The sequence below is a fragment of the Hemiscyllium ocellatum genome, chromosome 7 (genome assembly GCF_020745735.1).
Source record: "Hemiscyllium ocellatum isolate sHemOce1 chromosome 7, sHemOce1.pat.X.cur, whole genome shotgun sequence".
In the NCBI taxonomy this organism is placed as follows: Eukaryota; Metazoa; Chordata; class Chondrichthyes; order Orectolobiformes; family Hemiscylliidae; genus Hemiscyllium; species Hemiscyllium ocellatum.
Window position 1 is genome coordinate 105,066,902 of NC_083407.1, and position 19,985 is coordinate 105,086,886.

The window sequence follows — 19,985 nt, forward strand, 5'->3', positions numbered from 1 at the left end:
TTTGGAATTGTATGCACTGAAATTTAGATGAGACAACATTACTGAAACACACAAGATCATTAGATGATTTGAAAGGATAAATGAGGAAAGGTTGGCTTTCCTTGACAATAGTCGAGCACTAGAAGAATAATCTCACAATAAGAGGATGTGCATTTAGAGCAGGAATGAGGAAGAATCTTTTTCTCTTACAGTGTGGTGATTACACAGACCTCTTTACACCCAGAGAGCTGTAGAGGCAGGGTTGTTAAATATCTTCAAGGCTGAGATAGAAAGATTTTTAATCAGCAAAGGAATCAAGGGTAATGGGGGAAAAGACAGGCAAAATGGTCTTGAGGATTATCAGGATCAGCCATGATGTTGTATGGTCTCAGGGCATCAAATATGCACATAACATGGCTCAGAGCAAGGTAGTAACCAGGAAGGGAAAGGGAGTCAGTGGTGAAGGTAAACTGCTTGTAGCAGGGCCAATGAGCATGGCTTCAATCCTTTAAATGTGCGGCTGGAGGAATTTGTCTATCTTCCAAGACTGGATGTTAGACAGGTACCTAACAGCTCTGACAAAAGGTCAATAAAAAAATGGGCTGCACATGGTGTGGCACAGTGGCGAGCATTGCTGCCTCACAGCGCCAGGGAGCTAGGTTCAATTCCACCCTCAGGCAACTGTGTGTGGAGCTTGCACATTCTCATTTCTGCTAGAGTTTCTTCAGAGTGCTCTACTTTCCTCTCACAGTCCAAAGATGTGCAGGTCAAGTGGATTGGCCATGCTAAACTACCCATATTATCCAGGGATGTGCAGACTAGGTGGGTTATCGGTGGGAAATGCACGGTTACAGGGCTAGGGTGGGGGGTTGCTTTTCAGAGGGTCAGTGTCAACTCGATTGGGAGAATGGCCTGCTTCTATACTGGAGGGATTCCAAGATTTGATGTTGAAATTGTCAATTAAAAATGATCACCAAGGGGTATCATCTGGTTATGGGAAAGGACAGGACATGAATGTTTGATGGGGAACTCAGATGTGATGCTGAGAGTTGGGAAATAGATGCCTTTGGAGATACACAAGCTAGCTACAACTTAGAATTGAAACAAGTTGGAGCAGTGATACAAAACAGGGCAATGACAGCCAGATTGATGGAAGGTAGTTTGGTTACCTACGTCAGAGACTGCAGAAGTAACATGGGGCAATAATATAATGCAGTCAAAAACATTTTTGCAGACCACTTTGAACCAGAAGTAATTTCTTCCAAAAGCATTTAGCCCAAAGTTGTGAGCTTAGTAACTCATCTAAGGAGGAAGTAACTTCATCCAACAAGAGATTCTAGCACGAAGTGGCACAAAACTAGAAGGTGATAACACATTCAAGGACAGGGAAAAAAAAGAGGCAGAAAGACAGGGAAAAAAAGGAGGCAGAGATGAGCTCTTTTGAGGAGAGTTTGTTCTGAGGAGGGAGAAGTGGGGATTTCAAAAATAAAATCTCCATTTACAAAAGGCAATCTGATTTCAAAAAGTTATTTGCTCCTGTATTAAAAGAGGGGCCAGAGACACACAAGAAGTGCATAATGAAAATGGGAATATATGTGGTAACACAGAATTTACTGAGACTAGCAACAGGTCGTCTGGTACAGCAGCACTTTACACCTCTGAGACACAAATTTAGATTCAAGATCTTGAGGATATCAGTAAACATTTGGATCAAAAATGCCTTTTAGATTTGAACTAATAAGGTATTATAAACAAAGAAACAATTAACATCAGTGTAGAAGAATAAAAGGAAAACAAATAAGAGTTGGTGTATAGCTTCTTTACACAATTTTGACTAATTATTAAAGAAAAAATATTTTATATCCTGAGCTTCTTAACCTCAGGATATCCTAAAGTGCTTTCACAGCCAATGATCTGCCTTAAGAGTAATCAATGGTGTAATGCAGGGAAAAACAACTGTCAATTAATTCAGAGAAGAAAAAAAAATTAGAACACTGAAAGGAAAAGAATTTTTTTGCAGGAAAATAAACAAGTTTGAAGTGAGAATGAGGAATAAATAAAGAGGAGCTGGATGCCATCAGCCTACATGTGAAAGTTGGTCCTATGTCCATGGATGATGTTGACCCACGATATACGAATGGCACCATCGAATATAACCTTGGATTGAGGGCAGCGATTGTTTGCCATCAATTGTACTGTCACCAACACCAGACTGGGGATGCTAGAGATATGATTGTACCACTCTTGCTTGTACAGTCTGATTGACATGGGCAATGGAAGAGTGTAATTGGAAGAGGAAGACAAATGATAATGTATCTCATGTTCTGAGCAGACAAAATCTTGCCCTTTCATGGCTAGGCTTATCTATACAGTAGAATGATACTCCATTTTGAAGCATTGCTCCATGACACATAGCTTGAAAATTTCATGAGGGCACATGATGGCAATGAAGCATTCAAAAGTATAACTATATTTTGAAAAAAAAATATAGAGAAAGGACCAATGCCACCAATAAAAACTGCATAGCTCCAGATGTACAAGTTACATCTTTGCTTTAAGAGACAGAAAGTCTAAGTTGAATGATGACGGTGCTTGAGACTGCAATTCAACAGTGAGGATCATGGAGTAATTAACACTGAAGATTGAGAGGTGGTAAAGGTTGTCCAAAAGGTTAACAAAGGACCAATTTGCAGTAGCACTTCTTTTCTTAGTGATGAATTATGGACAGGTTGTCCTGTTTCACGTATTAGGAATTGAATGGAAGCTGTCCAGATTGGTGATAACAATTTTGATCTTGAACATCTTTTCCTTATTGTCTGAGGTCAATGACTTACACTTTGGTATGGCTCCATGGACAGCATCTCTGGCAAATGAGACTAGATTGTAAGTGATAATGAGATATTTGACAGTGGAGATGATGTTCTTACTTGTAATGCTTATTGTTCACTCAAAAGGAAATCTTGAATTTATGAGCTATCTTTCACAATCTCAGGATGGGCAAAAAGCACTTTATAGCTAGTAAGTACTTCTGTAATGTGTTGGAAATTGTTGATCCTTTAACTTTTCACAATCAAGTTATTGTAGAAAACGGAGCAATATCAACAGGTTGGCTTTGAACTATCATGACAAGAATGCATAATTTGTCTTCTGATAGACAGAGAAATACATGGCAGTAGTGACGTTGGCCATGAAGGATTGAATTGATTGAGGGGCAAGGGTAATAAAAATCAATAACCTCTTTCTTTGCTTGGAAAATTGACTTGATAAAAAATTGCTTTTGAAAGAACATGGAATCAGTTTCATTAGGGTGTTTCACTTAAAAGGAACCATCTTGGAATACAAAAGACTCCAAACTTCGACCCAAATGGTCCGTCTTCAAATGAATTGCGATCAGATATAAAATAAGTTCTTTACTGGTAAGTTGTACATTGGATATCAATAAATTATGGTGCTTCAAATAACATACTCTCTGGACATGTTGGGTCAATCATTCAGCTGGACACAAATATAGCCTTTTCCATAAACTACACTGCAAAAATGTCTTGTGCTTGCTCAAAACAAGCTCATGAACCACAGATAAAAGTGATTAATTGCCAATAAAGTGCAGTCACTAATGCATAAAAATGCAGGCAATTTGTACCTATAAACAGCAATAAGACAACAATCACATCATGTCCTTTAGTGATATTTATTGAGAAATTAATATTGACTGGGACAGTAGGAAAAACTATCCAAACTCTTTTCAAACAATTCACACCCGAGAAGGATGTCCATCTTTGTTTAACATCTCATCCAAATAACCAACTTCTGATACCGCAACACTTAGTATCTGAATGCATAGCATTCTGACTGAACAATGGTAAATCTATTACTGAGCCTGTTACTGGTTCTGCAAGACACAGGAACTTATTTTGATTTTCCTCTCCATCGACGCAGATACTGAGAATGTGACAAAAAGTGGCACTATCACTCTGGCAGTGATTAACAAACTTTCTCAGAGAGGACTTTGAAACTCATTAAGGGAAAGCAGAGTTCCATATGCAATGTACCAGTTAGCACATTGTTCTAACGCATGTTTGGGAAATCTCAAAAACTAATAAACTGAAACTAGGAATAATGGCGTTATCTGTGGTCTCAATTTGTGTCATTTGTTACGGACATTGAGAAATACCTGTGCAATAGTTGCAAGCTGTGCTTGTGTCGGAACTGCTAGCTGGTGGGTTTCAGTTTCTGAAATTGGAGTGTCACCATGTTGAGCATCTGCACTGGAATCCATTGTTTCCTTTACCTGCAGTACCAGAAAATACAGAATAAGGGCCTGAGATACACACACTACAGTTGGCAGTACAACATTGGAAAAGCAGGTGCCCACTTCTCATCAGGTTTTTTTGGCAAGTTATGTGTCAAAATGTGCTATTTTCTGTTTCTTAAGTTACATTCCAGTAGTTTTATTTAGGACAGAAAAGGCAATGGTGAAATTAAATAAGTGTTAATGATTTTTGAGAAGATTTGTAGCTCAGGTTGATGATAAGTATGCAAGTTAGCTAGCTGAGCTTGGAGGTTTGTTTTCAGACGTTTTGTCACCATACTAGGAAACATCATCAGTGAGAGTCTCCAGTGAAGTGCTGATGGTATGTCTCAACTCTCTCTTTATAGTTCTTGGTTTCTTAAGGTGGGTGATGTCATTTCTGTTTTATTAAAAGGGAAGGTAGATAGGATCTAGATTGATGTGTTTAGTGATGGAGCTCTGGTTAGAATCCCATACCTCTAACAATTCTCGTGTGTGTCTTTGTTTCACTTGTCCTAGGACATGTGACTGGGACAACACAAAGTGGTGCCTTTCTTTTTCTGATGTGTGGAAACTAGTGATAGTGGGCTGAGTCTTTTGGTGGTCTTACATTAGTTTCTATACATACAAAGAAGGACACCACTTTGGGACAACACACACATTCTAGGACAGGCTAAACAAAGTCACACATGAGAATTCTTAAAGTCATGGCATTCAAACCAAAACACCATCACTAAACCCATCGACTTTCATCCTATCTACCTTGCTTTGAAAAAAAAACAGAAATAACATAACCCATCTTAAGAAACCAAGACCTATAAATAGAGAGGTGAGATACACCACCAGTGCTTCACTTGAGACTCATTGATGACATGGCTTGGAAAGGGTGGATGCTAGGAAATTGTTTCCGTTAGGCGAGGAGACTAGGACCCGTGGACAAAGCCTTAAAATTAGAGGGGGTCAATTTAGAACAGAAATGCGGAGACATTTCTTCAGCCTGAGAGTGGTGAGCCTGTGGAATTCATTGCTGCAGAGTGCAGTGGATGCCAGGGCGCTAAATGTCTTCAAGGCAGAGATTGATAGATTCTTGATGTCTCGAGGAATTAAGGGCTACGGGGAGAACGCGGGTAAGTGGAGTTGAAATGCCCATCAGCCATGATTGAATGGCAGAGTGGACTTGATGGGCCGAATGGCCTTACTTCCACTCCTATGTCTTATGGTCTTATTACTTAGAATGGTGATGAAACGTCTGAAAACAAACTTTCAAGCTCAGCGAGCTAACTTACATACTTATTAAATAGGTGCGTTAAAATAATGGGCGGGAAGGAGAACTGAATATAAGAAGGATGTGTGAAACTTTAAACAGTTCAGAAAAGATTTACAAGGATATTGCTAGGGTTGAAGAGTTTGTGCTATAGGGAGAGGCTGAATAGGCCGGGGCCGTTTTCCCTGGAATGTCGAAGCCTGAGGGGTGACCTTATAAAGTCATGAGAAGCACGGATAGGGTAAATAGAAAAGGTCTTATCCCTGGGTTGGACGAGTCCAGAACTAGAGAATATAAGTTTAGGGCGAGAGGGGAAGATTTAAAAGTGACTGAAGGGGCAAGTTTTTCATGTAAAGGGTGGCACATGTATGTGATGAGCAGCCAGAGGAAGTGGAGGAGGCTGGTACAATTACAACATTTAAAAGGCATCTGGATGGGTATACGAATAGAAGGGTTAAAGGGATCTGGGCCAAGTGCTGGCAACTTGGGACTAGATTAATCTGGTCAGCATGAGCCAAGGAGAAATTGTTACTTTTGACAGGAGAATCAATAACCAGACATTTATTTAACACAACTAGTAAAATAAGGGGAAATGAGATTTCTTTTTAGGTACTAGGTTGTTGTGCAATTTGGAATACTTCCTGGACACAAGTTTAACAGTAATTTGCAAAATTATTGTATACTTGAAAAATATTTCTGAGTTATGAAGAAAGAGACAGGGAAACTAATTTAAATAACCTCAATATATTGAAGAGATTTGTTTCTTGGGGCATGATAGTGGCAGGGTGGGAGTGTAAAGCAATGAATTGTGCCAACAATGTTGCTGGCATAGAGCTGGTAGTTACAGAGCTGTTCACAGTGAAAGGTTCAGATGTTAAGTGGGAGGCTTTTTTCACAAAAGATTGAATACCTGCATTGCACCATTGTAATAGAATTTATATTCAGTAGATGCACTAATGTATTTTAACTGGACTCGTGACAGTCACATAAATATGCCATGTCTAATGAGTTTTCCTTAGGACTGGAAACTATAAAATAATTGGCTGATGAACGTATATAACATACATGCACAAGATTGATATCAGAGTTCTTCTGTCTCAAGTATATTTCAGTTTTTAATTTCACCCTATTTCTGTTTCTCTCCTTTGTGTAAGGTGATGAACTCTCAGGTTTTAGTGACTTATTCATTCAAGGTTCAAGTGACCATCCTGAATATATGCAGCTTCCATAACAAATATCTCACTGCAAAAAAAGGGGTTCATTGCAGAGCCATCTCCTTTCACTGGGTATTTTCCAGAATGAGCTGTCATACCAACATCACTCCCCAACCTCCCTTTTCTAACCCAGAAACAGATGTGGACACAAGACAACCACCAATTCTGAGCAGGGTTAGATTGACTCAAATTTTCCTGATTCAGTATCAAGGCAACAAAAAGTCTCAAGCGAAATAACATTCAAGTCAAAACTCATAGGAAAATGCTGCAATCTGCTCCTTAAATTGTTCTTTGTGAAATGGTACATTCAAAAGGCAGGGTAAACAAAGTAGAACACATTTCCACTGCAATTAAAAGAGAAATCTAATAAGAGACTCAAGATCTAGAGAGTAGGTTAGGGAAATAGAGTGAGAGCAACAGAATATTAATTTGAGATGAGTGTAACAGGAAGGGAGTTACTGGTGAAAGTCAAGTACCAAGTTTAAAAACCTACACCATGCTACAATCACAGGCAGAATTACTTCTCCAACAGATCACAGATTATACGCTGAAAAAGGCTTCACATGGGCTATAAGCAGATCTATGCACAGTACGTTGAAGATTCTTTGGCTTTGTCAATAGTCTATAAAGTGCACAAGTTTAAAATATAACATTCAAATTTGTTTTAAAAAGTGCAAACATGGCTGTTCAATGACAATTCAGTCGTGCATATCACTTGGGTTGATATGTAGCATGTACAGAGCTTTGGTGAATCTTCCAGTACTGACTTCAACATACAAAGCAACATTGCAACATCATGAACACATTTAGTAAGATCCTATGGTCTCTTGATGCTCAGTACAAATATACTGAAGTCAGGAGTTTAAGCTCACCTTAAATAAAATTTTTGATGGTGGCAGCCTGTACAGGACATCATATACTGGGAGAAGGTGGGTGGGGAAGAAAGAAGAAAAAGCTGAACACAAAGTCCTGCATCCACCAAACATGTATTTTCCAGAAATAAGTAGTTATTGATGGGAAGGAATAATCTAGGCTGTTGTTACGATTCCTAAACAAGGGGCAGAACTAATTGCAGTATCACCATCATCCTCTGCGTGAGACCAGCTGGAACCACAACCTTTCTGATGTCAAGATAATTAACACATGCAGATCTTCTGCTGTCAGATCTTTTACATATCAAAGCAACTCATTTAGCAGCTCTGGCTCTTCAGTCTACACTTTTGGATTGGACTATTACCTTGGACTCCAATAGATTTTCACATTTCCAGCACTTCTCAACTTTTAACTTTTTACGGCCGAAGTGCATACATCCTTTAATATATGCTTCATCTCCAAACTGGTTCTGTTAACATCAGGTTTGCGCAATAAAAGTCTTTTACAATCTCCATGTATAGAAAGAAATAGAGCTAGACAAAACCAAAATTGGACTCAATGTTTCTACCTGGATTTGGGATTCACATTTACGGATGATAAAAATCAGCTACAGCAGCAAAGAAGTTGGCTGTGACATTCTTGCTCAGAATAGCAAATAAAATTCCAATTAGGCACCAAATATCTTGCTCAGAAGAGATAAACTAATTTCTTCAGTTGAAAATACAGAACAAAAATAATGGAATAAGTTCAATTATGAGGTTTTGACAAGGTTTTGCAAACATTGCAAGGAATGTTGCAAGCTTTTGATTAAGTGAGTCACTACTTCACTATCAAACTTGCAACCAGAGTTTACTTGCTTATTTATTCAAATGCTTGACAGGACCAATGAGCTCAACTTTTTTTTGAGATAAAGATGATAACACATGTAAAGCTATGTGTACTTGTGCACAACTAACTTGCTAAAGTATAGCTGTGCATTGCAAGATATCCTGCCAATGCCTTCTGTAATTATGGTCGATAAAATGTCAGCTTTCAAAGGTAGATACAATTCTGGAGTTTTTAATCTCAAGATTTTAAGAAAGTTGAATGATCCTTTGTTGAAGACAGGGGGAAAGTGAAAGATTTTGTCTGGAAACTCTTTATTCCTCATATCCCATTCAAACTGATGAGATGGGAATTTAATGCAACAAATCAAATGCAGTTGCTATTTGAAGTGAACAGCTACCATTGATGTATTAAAATATGAACAGAATTGCTTTTAACATGAAACACTTCCAAATAAACCTGTTGGACTATAACCTGGTGTTGTGAGATTTTTAACTTTGCTTTTAACAAGCTGATGGATCTAATGTGAAAACAGACAGCAAAGCAGTTTTGAAGTGCAGTCAGCCTTGTCACTTGGGAAATGTGACAACCAATTTGTACATAGGAAGGTCACCCCACCATCCCCCAAAAATCAATGCAATAACAACCAAATAACCAATACATATTCCTTGCCAAAAGCAAGTTAAGATACCAGGGAGAAGTCCCGGCACTTCAAGTAAACCAATGGGATCTTTAACATCTTGAGAGGAAACAGATAAGTATCTGGTTTAACATCTCACCTGAAATCAGAAAATCTCCAACAACGCTATACTCTCAGCACTGAATTGTCAGGGGGTGGGTGGTATTTGATCATCAGTTTCTTGGTCTTGGTGTTCAATTATAATACAGCCACAGGAATTAATCAAGCGCTGCAAATAATTGATGGCCAATCTGATTCTGTTCCGCTGTTTTGAGATAAATTTCGAGCCTGTTACGTTTGTAAGTTCTGGTCTAGCAATCCAGGCAAAAGCCAGTTTTCCACAGATTCTATTTTGAGTAGTTTGCAGAGTTATAAGCACATTCATAAGTGTAATATTACTAATTGCACAGCCTCTAGACACAAACAACTTTAGGTAATGTCAGGAATGTACACAAAGGGATGGATAAAGTAGCTACTTCTTTTTCAATTATAAAACTTCTACTTTGATAGACTATTGGAAAGGAATAGACAACATTGATGCTCACACAATGTACCATAAATGTACAGTACTCAGAAACTAGTGCGCCCATGTTAAAACTGGGAATTCAGAAAAGATAAAGTGTTTATTAAAAAACCAATAAAGATATCAAATAAGGTGCAATGCACACATTAATAATACAACTGAATGAAATGGTATACATGACTTCTTACTGCCTGTAAATGTTTTCTCTTGTACGAAAGATTAAACATTATTAAATATTACATTTCCTTTGAAATTTATATTTCAACCCAAAATTTTGAAACACCATTATGTTCTGGCAATTTAGGTGAACACTATACTTTAATGTGTTTAAACAAAAAGCATGCTCAAAGTTGCAAAGGAAACCCTGTGCTTGAAGAGTTAATTAATATTAACTAACTGTGTTTGTTTTTAAATTTCACTATTAGTCTGTCCCTTTAGGATCAATTTAAGTTTCTCAATTCCTTTGACATTTTAAATGGAGGGAGATCCCTGGCACATACCAGTGAGGAAGCCCGTTAGTATGTGGGCAAATCTGTTCAGATGTTTATAAATTATCTTTACATTGTGCAAGAAAAAATGACAGTTGTTTAACAATTTCATATTTGCATAAGTGGTTCAGATATCTTTAGATTAGAACTATTTTTCTTGACTTTGTTAAAAGTGAATTAATTTAATACTATAATTATCTTATTCCACATAGTACATCAACACAAGTCATTCATAACATTAAAGGAAGCATGTACAAGCACTTGTTAACTACAGCCAATTTTACATGCAATACAAAATATTTTGTTCTAGTTTGTTATAGGCCCATTATTTAATTTTGCTTCCAGATTTCCCTGCACGAGTCACTAATTGAGAAAATAAACAGGCAATCAAATGCTTGGGTTTGCAAGCTGGGTTCAATTACACCTTTGAGTGACTGTGTAAAGCTTGCACATTCTCCTACAGTCTGCATGGGTTTCCTCTGGGTGGTCTGGTTTCCTCCCACTGTTCAAAGATGTGCAGTTTGGGTGGATTGGCCGTGCTAAATTGCCACGATGTCCAGGGATGTGCAGGCTAGGTGGATAAGCCATGGAAAATGCAGGGTTACAGGGATGGAGTAGGCAGAGGTAGAATGCTTTTCGGAGAGTCGGTGTGGATTCAACGTGCCAAATGGCCTGCTTCCACACTGCAGGGATTCCATGATTTAAAAAAGTATTCCCAATTATCAGAATTCTAAACAAATGAAATGCCAATGTTCAAATATTTGATCTCCTTCAGATGATAGCTAAGTTGGTAAGTTGCCCTGTTACTCCCAAATAACTGAGTTTGCTCATTGCCCTACTGTAATACATCAATTTCTCACCCCGATTTCCAAATGGTTTCCTGCCTATACTTTTCTCTCACTAACTTTTCCCAGCTCGAAATCTCATACACCTTCAACTCTGGCTTTTTGACTTTTTCTTCACTTCACCAGTGATGGCCCTATTTCTACCTTTTTTCTTGATATCACCTGATAAACCTTTCTGTTCCTTACTCCTTCAAAATACTTCTCAAACCTCAGACCAAACTTTAACTCACTTGTGCTAATATCTCTGGACATGGCTTGACATCAAGTGTTGTTCAGCATGTTTTACAGCAAAGGTTAACGCAAGGTTGTTGCTGAATAGAGAAGCCACAGATCCAAAGCCTAAATACTTGGTAGTACATGGTTTAACAGCTTGTCCAAAAGACAGCAGCTCAAAAAGTGCAACACTGTCAGTACTGCTCTAGAATGTCAGTCTCGACTATATGCTCAAATTGCTGTGAGCAAGACTTGAACTCATATTTCGAGTCACAGCGATCTACAGCACAAAAAAAAGGCCAAACCTGGGCTGGTCAAAATCAAGCACCAAACTATTCTTATTCGAAAATCTTTGAACTCTCACCTTTACAGCATTATGGATATATATACATCACATGGATTATGACTAAGGAAGACAGTTCACAATCAAAAGATGAACAATAGTAACCTGACCAGCAAAGACCACATTCCATTAAAAAAAGGGTCTTTTTAATTTCCACGTGTACCTGGACACTAGCATTGGTGATGTGCACATGGACACATTAATCCCTTTGATCCTCTGCTACTCCCAATCTCTGCAAGAAAATATTGGATTTTGTGAATTCAGAGTAGATGACTTCACACATTCTCATAATTTAACATTCAACCACATTACTGTCATAGCTATCCAGAATCAATATCCTGTGGGACTCTTGACAGAAAATCTATTGGCCCAACAACATAAATGATGTGGCATTGTCAATCATGGGCTGGGCATTCTGCTGGCGGCTCAGCACCTAATTCTCTAAGTCTCTCCATCACCTGTAAGGCACAAGGAATGAGGCAGAATACCTTCCACTTTCCTGTCTGGCTGCAGCTGCAACATCACCCTGAGGTGGATGATCAGCCACGATCTAACTGAATGGAGGAGCAGACTCCACAGCCTGAATGGCATACTCCTGTTCCTATGCTCCTGAAAGCTGACACAATAACAGTGTGTTGAATCTTTCTGCCACAGAAAAATCAAAGCATACTGAGAACTAGCTCAAGGACACAAAATAGTTCTTTGATGAAGTTCATTTTACTCTTTATTGAAGTGAACTATATGCTACCTTTATTTTGTGAAAAAAATTAACAACTTCAAATTCAATCTTCTTTATTGTTATGGCAGAGAACAATATCCATTTTAAATTGGGTGGTGGTCATGGTCTGCAGCAGACGTTACAAATACAGAGTAAAGAACAACCAGCCATCTCCTTCAGTTTTCCATTCTGTACAATTTGTTCATGTGTCATAATGGGTGGCCTCACTATTCAAAGACTGAGTCTTACCTTCACCTCAGTGGACTCTATTCTTATTTCAAAGAAAAGGATAAAGTCAATTATTTAAGAAATATATCTGCTTTTAAACAAAAGATTCCAGAGGTGTGATTGCAGTACAATTGCAGCCCCTTCGATCACCAAAGGTACAAAACATGAGATAATTCCCGTTAGACCAAATCCTCTCAGATTATATGCCAAATGTTTCAGCAATTTTTTTTACTGCAAATAATTAAACCACCCCCCAAAAGAATCTAGCCTATCCCAGCCATGACAATGCCTTCCTGTTTAGTGACAACGTAGAGCTTAGTCTGAATATATATTTTTCCCCAACAGTTTTTATTGGACAACATGTTGACAAATATTGCCTAACTTCAATATCCTTCACTATTTCTAGTCTTCTTGCAAGGCTGAATGCGTCAAGTTCCAATGAGAATTGAAACATTTTGTGTAATTCCCTTGTCAACCATACATTTTAGCACTATCAAAGATGTAATGTTCCACCACTCACTGCATTTGATTGAGGAAAAGGTCCACTTTTGTCAGAAGGTTTTGATGTTGTTGTCATTACAAATTATGTTTGGTGCAGGTCATTAAGTATCTAACTTGACTATCTGTGCTTTAAGTCCTGCATTGCCTCCAGTTCATTCTCTGACACAGTGGGTGTCAACACTTGGATCTTACAACATATCAATTATTAGGTGACAACACAACTTTACTCCAGTTAATCGAGAATGGAAAAGCTCAGGGAAAAATCATTGGGCTCTGCTCAGTGAGCCAAATGGCCTGGTTCCAGACTCTAGGAATTCTACGATTCTATGAATAGTGAAGCAGCAAATGGTGGTTCTACTTGCAGGTTTTTAAATATTTGATCATTGTCAATGTGTTCAGTTTTAAGGGATCAGGATCATATGAAATTACAGTTTAAATGGATGAGGCAAGAGTTGGAAGGCTTCAGACAAACATTACTAGATAGAACTCATCCTAAAATGTTCCAGATGCTGCTCAGATGGGTACCATTGAATGTCATTTCATTAAGCTGTTACAGTTGCTACAACAACTGTGGTCTGCTCTTGCTTACCTCAATTTAGTAAAGCACTTCCAATAAAATAAAATTGTTAAGAGAAAGTGAGTTGAATAACTGATCTTTTATTTCCAGATCAAATTCACTGGACAAAAACGACCAATTCTTTTTAGCTGTGAAGGACGGCCATGAAAAATTTGTTAGGACTCAAAAAAGATGGGACATAAATAATAATGCCAAATGCTTATTATCTGGTAGAAATCAACAGGAGCATGCCATGGTGTATTTATACTACATCTGTAGCTTTGAAACAAGAGAGAACCTTTTTGTTACAGTTATTGCAATCTAAAACCTAGTGTTAAATTAATCATCAAGGAGTCTGATATTGCTCCACATTGCGCTAGAGGGCCCTAGCCCCAATTTTCATCACAAATATTCAGTGCCAATGCAGAATGAAGACTGCCTTACATTTTAACATAAAGGCACCCTGGAGATTGCTGTGGAAAATTCACAACAGAAACCACAACTACCCTGGGGGTGCTAAATATCAGCAGTGTTAAAAATAGGCAAAGCACTCTTCTTCAACACTGACAATTCTCTTGTTAATGACAAAAAATTTTACAAAATGAATTAATGATGTATAATCAAGAGCCACCCACATATTCTGCCACCTCCAACAAATAAAGGAAAGCACACTGCAACATGAGGAATCCTTCAGGTATAATTTCATAACTATGCTGTGCTTAGTAAAGCAACAGACTACATATCCTAATCCTACACAAACTCAATCTTAAATGCTGAAGTTATTTTGAAAATTCACTCCACAGCATGTATATGATAGGCAACTTGTACCTGTAAAGCAGAATTCTCCACAAAAGGAATACCTGCCACCTGTTTAAAATGCATTATTGCACCGCACCTAACATTTCGCATGTCAACTAACCTTGGAAATCATCACCTTTAAGTTGTGAACAAAACAAGAAGAAAAGATCTGTTTGTATTCAGGCACTTGCTTATTATTGCCAGCTCCTTTCCCGACTTCTTGTTGCATTGCTTTGCGAACAGTTGCAGCACTTCCCTTTGCTGCTCTTCTCAGCCATATTGTGATCACCGTATCCAATTTTTTCTCTGGTTCAAGTTTTTAAAAGTTAAATGTTTATTCACTTTTGAAGGTCAAAATACTGAAGATGCTGAAAAATTGTGACAACTAGAATTGCTGGAAATAGTCAGCAGTCAAGCAGCTTATGTAGAAAGAAACAAAATTTTAAATGTAGAGCTACCAGAATCAGTAAGCTTTAGTGAAGAATACACGATATCTCCGACATTTTCCAATGCTTTACACGTCTTCAATCTGAAATCTTTATTTTTCTGCACGATGCCACATGACTGGCTCTGTATTTCAAGCTATCCTTGTTTACATTAAAAGTTTATGTTGGTGAAAATAAAGGCTAGTTACAATTTTTCAGATTCCCAATTGTTTACATTTAGATGAGGACAAAGCATTTCTCAGAATTGCATACCACCCATAAGAAATGGATACTTAGTTGTCAAAAATCCAAGGATATTCAGGAAAGGAGTAGAATATAAAGCCAGGTGAGAGTATTTGGTGTGAATGCACAAAAAGGTTGCATAGGGACAGATGATTGAGTGAGTGGGCAACAAGATGACAGATCAAATATGTGGATGAGTATGAGGATATTCATTTTGATGGTAAGACTAGAAAAGCAATGCTTTTTTGAAAAAGTGAGAAACTTGGTTAAGTTTGCTCGCTGAGCTGATAGACTTGTCGTCAGAAGTTTTGCCACTATGCTGGGTAACACCAAGACACACAAATAGCAAGTAGGACAGAACACCAGTGCTTCCCTGGAGTCACTCTGATGACGTTACCCAGCATAGTGGCAAAACGCCAGAGAACAAATCTAACAGCTCCGTGAGCAAACTTACAACGTGATCCACAACCCGAGCTACAAATTTTCTCCAAAACCTCAGTGAGAAATTTGTAAATGTTGATATTGAGCAGCACATGGGTACATTTATAAAAGGAGAACAAAATTAGGCTTCAAACTCAAATAAATTAGGAAGACAAATGGCACACTGGCCTTCATTGCAAGTGGATTGAGCATAGGACCACAAAGAATTTTGGTCTCCATATATACTTGCCTTAGAGACAGTGCAGCACAAATGCAGAAGATTAAGTTGTGAGTTGAGAGGCTGACTAAATTTGGCATATTCTTCAGAATAAAGTAACTTAACTGTACGATGCAAGTTTCTCAAGGGGTTTGGAAAGGTAGGACACACATTGCTTCCCCTGTCTGGGTTGGCTAAAACACAGAAATACAATTCCATGATAAGTGAGTGATTATTTAGAACTAAGGAGAGTAGAAATCTCTTTCCTCAGGTATGTGAATCTCTGGAATTATCCACCTACAGGACTGTGAATATTGAATCAAAAAGCATATCCTGGCAGCGATAAATTTTTGATCTCTCAGGAAATTAAGGATTTCAGTGAGTGGTAAAATGGAGATGAAGCAAATGATCAGCCATAATGCTGAATGATTCAGCAAGCTCAAGGGACCATATGATGTATCCTTGCTCTTTTTTGAAAATGTCCAAGTGCTGCTGAACTTCCATGCAACTGCACTACATGTTTAATAAAGCAAAAGAAAATACAGTCCACGATTAAGGAGGTCATTTAATTCATCGTTATCAGGGAAATAAGATGCACTATCAGCACTCAAAGCTTCTCACATGTTACTAATTGACATTTAAGATTATAGAAGATTCTTTCAAGAAAGGGAAACACTTCATATTAGATTAGATTAGACTTACAGTGTGGAAACAGGCCCTTCGGCCCAACAAGTCCACACCGACCCGCCGAAGCGCAACCCACCCATACTCCTACATTTACCCCTTACCTAACACTACGGGCAATTTAGCATGGCCAATCCACCTGACCCGCACATCTTTGGACTGTGGGAGGAAACCGGAGCACCCGGAGGAAACCCACGCAGACACGGGGAGAACGTGCAAACTCCACACAGTCAGTCGCCTGAGTCGGGAATTGAACCCGGGTCTCAGGCACTGTGAGGCAGCAGTGCTCACCACTGTGCCACCGTGCCGCCCAATATGTAAAAATGAGATAACTGTTGTGCAATTTTTGCAACCAAATTAAGGTTGGAATGCAAACCTTAACTCATTGGTTGCTCAAAAAGGTTCCAATATTCTAAATATATAAAGATTGGGATTGGTTTGGGAAATGGGAAGAGGGCAGGATGTGGCAGTATACAAATTTCTCTTGAGGAAGAGTAGCATGAACACAATGGGTGGAATGGCCTTCTATACTGTAACACTTCCATAAGGTATTACAGCATACCAATATACAAGGGTAGTCAAAGCTCATTCATTAGTTTAGCACCACTAAAAGGATGGTGGCTGTAGAAATCAAAAACGTCCTGAAGGAGGTGCCAATGACTGAACACCAGACCAATAGCTTGTGCAATCAATAAACATAGCAAATAATGGAAAATATCAGCCTCAATATCAGCTTATTTTTGTAAAGCTTCAGTTTACAATGAAGAAATTATGAAGTCAGTGTCCCCAAGAATTGGGGGGGGGGGAAGAGAGAGAAAGAAAAGAATCACCCACTCATATGCAATACAGCAGTTTAACTTTTTTGCTACTAGCTTCAGATTTTCCCCTTCTAATTACAGAGATGGAGGTATTAGTTCGACAACTGTACTGGTGGCTATATTTGTCAAGATAAAGTATCAGCCATACTCTTCTGACACAATACTTGCAACTAGCTTTCTTTCACTATACTGATGAGCAGCTAATGCACAACAAAGTTTTGATTTTTCAGTTTATAATTCAGTAAACTACTTGTTTTTCATCCAGTTAATCTGCAGTGCAAAAATCAGTCATAATTTAAAGGATGCTGAAACAGCCTCCACCTTCATAGAAGGACAAAGTAGCAAACAGCAATATTACAATAAACAATGTTATAGATTACAATTGAATGAAATGAACTAAATTGGATACAATGCAACTAGCTTTCAGCTGTAGTCAATGCTTACTGCAAGCTATCATACCATACTGCTTATAGGCGATTACAAAGGTTGCGTACACAAAAGCATAACTGAACATTAACAAGATGATATGTATTTCAGATTCCCAGCAGTATTTTGCTTTAGTGATGTTGACATGTTCTTGCATTTAGTATAGTTATAGATGTAAACTAATTAGTACAGCTCCTACCTAAAAATAATGCAGACGTTTAAAACACTACAGCTGTCAATTTTGAAATTCACATTAATGTAAATTATCATCGCTCTTAGGCTGTTCAGATTAAACACAGATATTTTAAATAGAGGTAAGCAAAATACTTTTGTTTACAATTAATAAGTGGAATGTGGATATTGCCACCGATTCAAGTATTTATTATTCTTTCTCATTTCCATAGTGCTCAACCTCCTCCTTGATAAAATTGGATGGCTTGCTAGGCTATTTCTGAGGAGTAAATCAGGTTGTATAAGGATTGTAGAATACCTCCCCTAAAAGACAATAAAAAAACAGCTATGGAGTTTTATTACAAGCACCCTTACTGATACTAGCTTTTAATCCCAAATTTATTTATTAATTCAACGATAAATTCCTTCAGCTGCCACAGTGGATTTGAACTAATTTCTCCAAATTATTTGTTCAGGACACTTCCAATCCAGCAATATAATCACGATGCAATGAACCAAGCCAGCTTATACATCATTAAATTTACTTCTGTGGTAGCATATTGAATACCCACAATCTCAAAGTACAAAAACAGAAGCACATATGAACAATATTGCTTTCAAGTAACCCAAGAACATAAAAGAAATCAGTCATTTGACTCCGAAATCATGATCTGTTGAGACTTCAACTCCTCTTTCGTGACAGCTCAGCTTAGACTTCAACTCACCAATATTTCAAAATGAAACCTACCCCACCTTAATTACTTTCCATGATCTAACCTCCATAATTTTATGGCAGAGATTTCAGACATTCAATACCCTGGGAGAAGAAATTCCTTCACATCCCAGCTTTAAATGGGTGTTCCTTTATTCTCGAACTACATCTCCTCCACTAATGGAAATATCTTCTCATCTACCTTGTCAAATCTACTCAAATTCATGTAGGTTTCAATAAAGATCACACCTCATTCTTCCAAACTGATAACAGCCAAATCAGTTTCGCTATTCTTGATAAGTCAATGTCTTCACCTCAGGAACCAGCCTAGTGAATCACTTTTGAGTTGCTTCCAATGCTTAATCATCCTTTCTTAAATAGAGGGACCAAAACAGTACAGAGTACTCCAGGTGCAACCTCAACACCCTAGACAGTTTTAAGATGACTAACATTCTCTTTAAGCTGCACAGCCACCCTGAGAGACTCCACACTCTGAGTGGCACGTGAACCTATTACCTTTCGCTTCCCAGATGTCACTGGGACACAAAAGGTAATATTAGAGGGGATGCAGAACAAAAGTTCCTGTTCTTAACTTGGAATCCCTAACAATAGGGGCCAAAATTCCATTTGCTTCATAAATGACATACTGTGCACGCACAAGAACATATAGACCCCTCAACCCTGCATTATTTGGGAATATCTTTTCATTTAAATGATGGTCTGCCTTTTATTTCTTCCTTCTCAAGTAAATGACCCAACACTTTTCCTGCTTTAAACACCATTTACAAGGTTTTTGCCTCATCATAACCTATCTACGTTTTCTGATGTAGATTCCTTGCCTTCATTAGATGTCCCTCCCACCTATTTCTGCTTCATCTACAGATACAATACACACTGCCCTCTCCTTCACATCTTTGATAGGGATAGTTAATAAATTGAGGCTCCAGGAATTACCCTTCTGACACACCAATAGTTTTGCCGTACCAACCTGAAAAAGTCATATTCACCTTGATTATCTGTGTACAACCAACTCTCAATTCATACTGTGAGCTCCCATCTTGTGCAAAATCTTACACTGCACCTGATCGAATGCCTTCGAGAGATCTGAAAACACTACTTCTATGGTTCTCGTTTAGTAACTCTGCTTGTCATGTCAAAAAGCTCTCAAACATTTGTCCAACATGATTTCTCTTTCTCAAATCAATGCTGAGTCTGCTTATGTTAAGCTTATCTAAATTTCCCATTTCTTCGTTAAAAATGGACTCCAGCACTTTCCCACAAAAGATGTTAAACTATCAGCCTACAGTTTTCTGCTAACCTTCTCAAACAAAAGGTATCACATTAGCTGTTTCCAAACACTGGAACCCTCTTTCGATCTACAGTCTTCTGGAATATTTTGACCATACTTGCATTCTCTGCATCCACTTCCTATAAAATAGTTGGATGCAGGGGATCAGGTCCTGGTGACCAGGCTGCCTTCAGTCCCAATAATTTGTCAAATACTTTTCCCCTTGTGATAGAGATTATTACAAGA

The 19,985-nt window shown here is 38.2% G+C and overlaps 1 protein-coding gene across 4 annotated transcripts in view; it reads right to left on the reverse strand.

Moving 5' to 3' along the window:
• creb1b (cAMP responsive element binding protein 1b) overlaps positions 1–19,985 on the reverse strand; it is an 85,137-nt gene that overhangs the window by 42,586 nt on the left and 22,566 nt on the right. For 3 of the 4 annotated variants that reach the window (XM_060827623.1, XM_060827621.1, XM_060827622.1), the window contains one exon: positions 4,151–4,267. The exons of the other annotated variant lie outside the window; for it this stretch is intronic. In XM_060827623.1, the coding sequence (XP_060683606.1) occupies positions 4,151–4,255 (105 nt within the window). In that variant the 5' untranslated portion in view covers positions 4,256–4,267. The remainder of the gene's footprint in view (positions 1–4,150; positions 4,268–19,985) is intronic. 4 annotated transcript variants of the gene reach the window in all.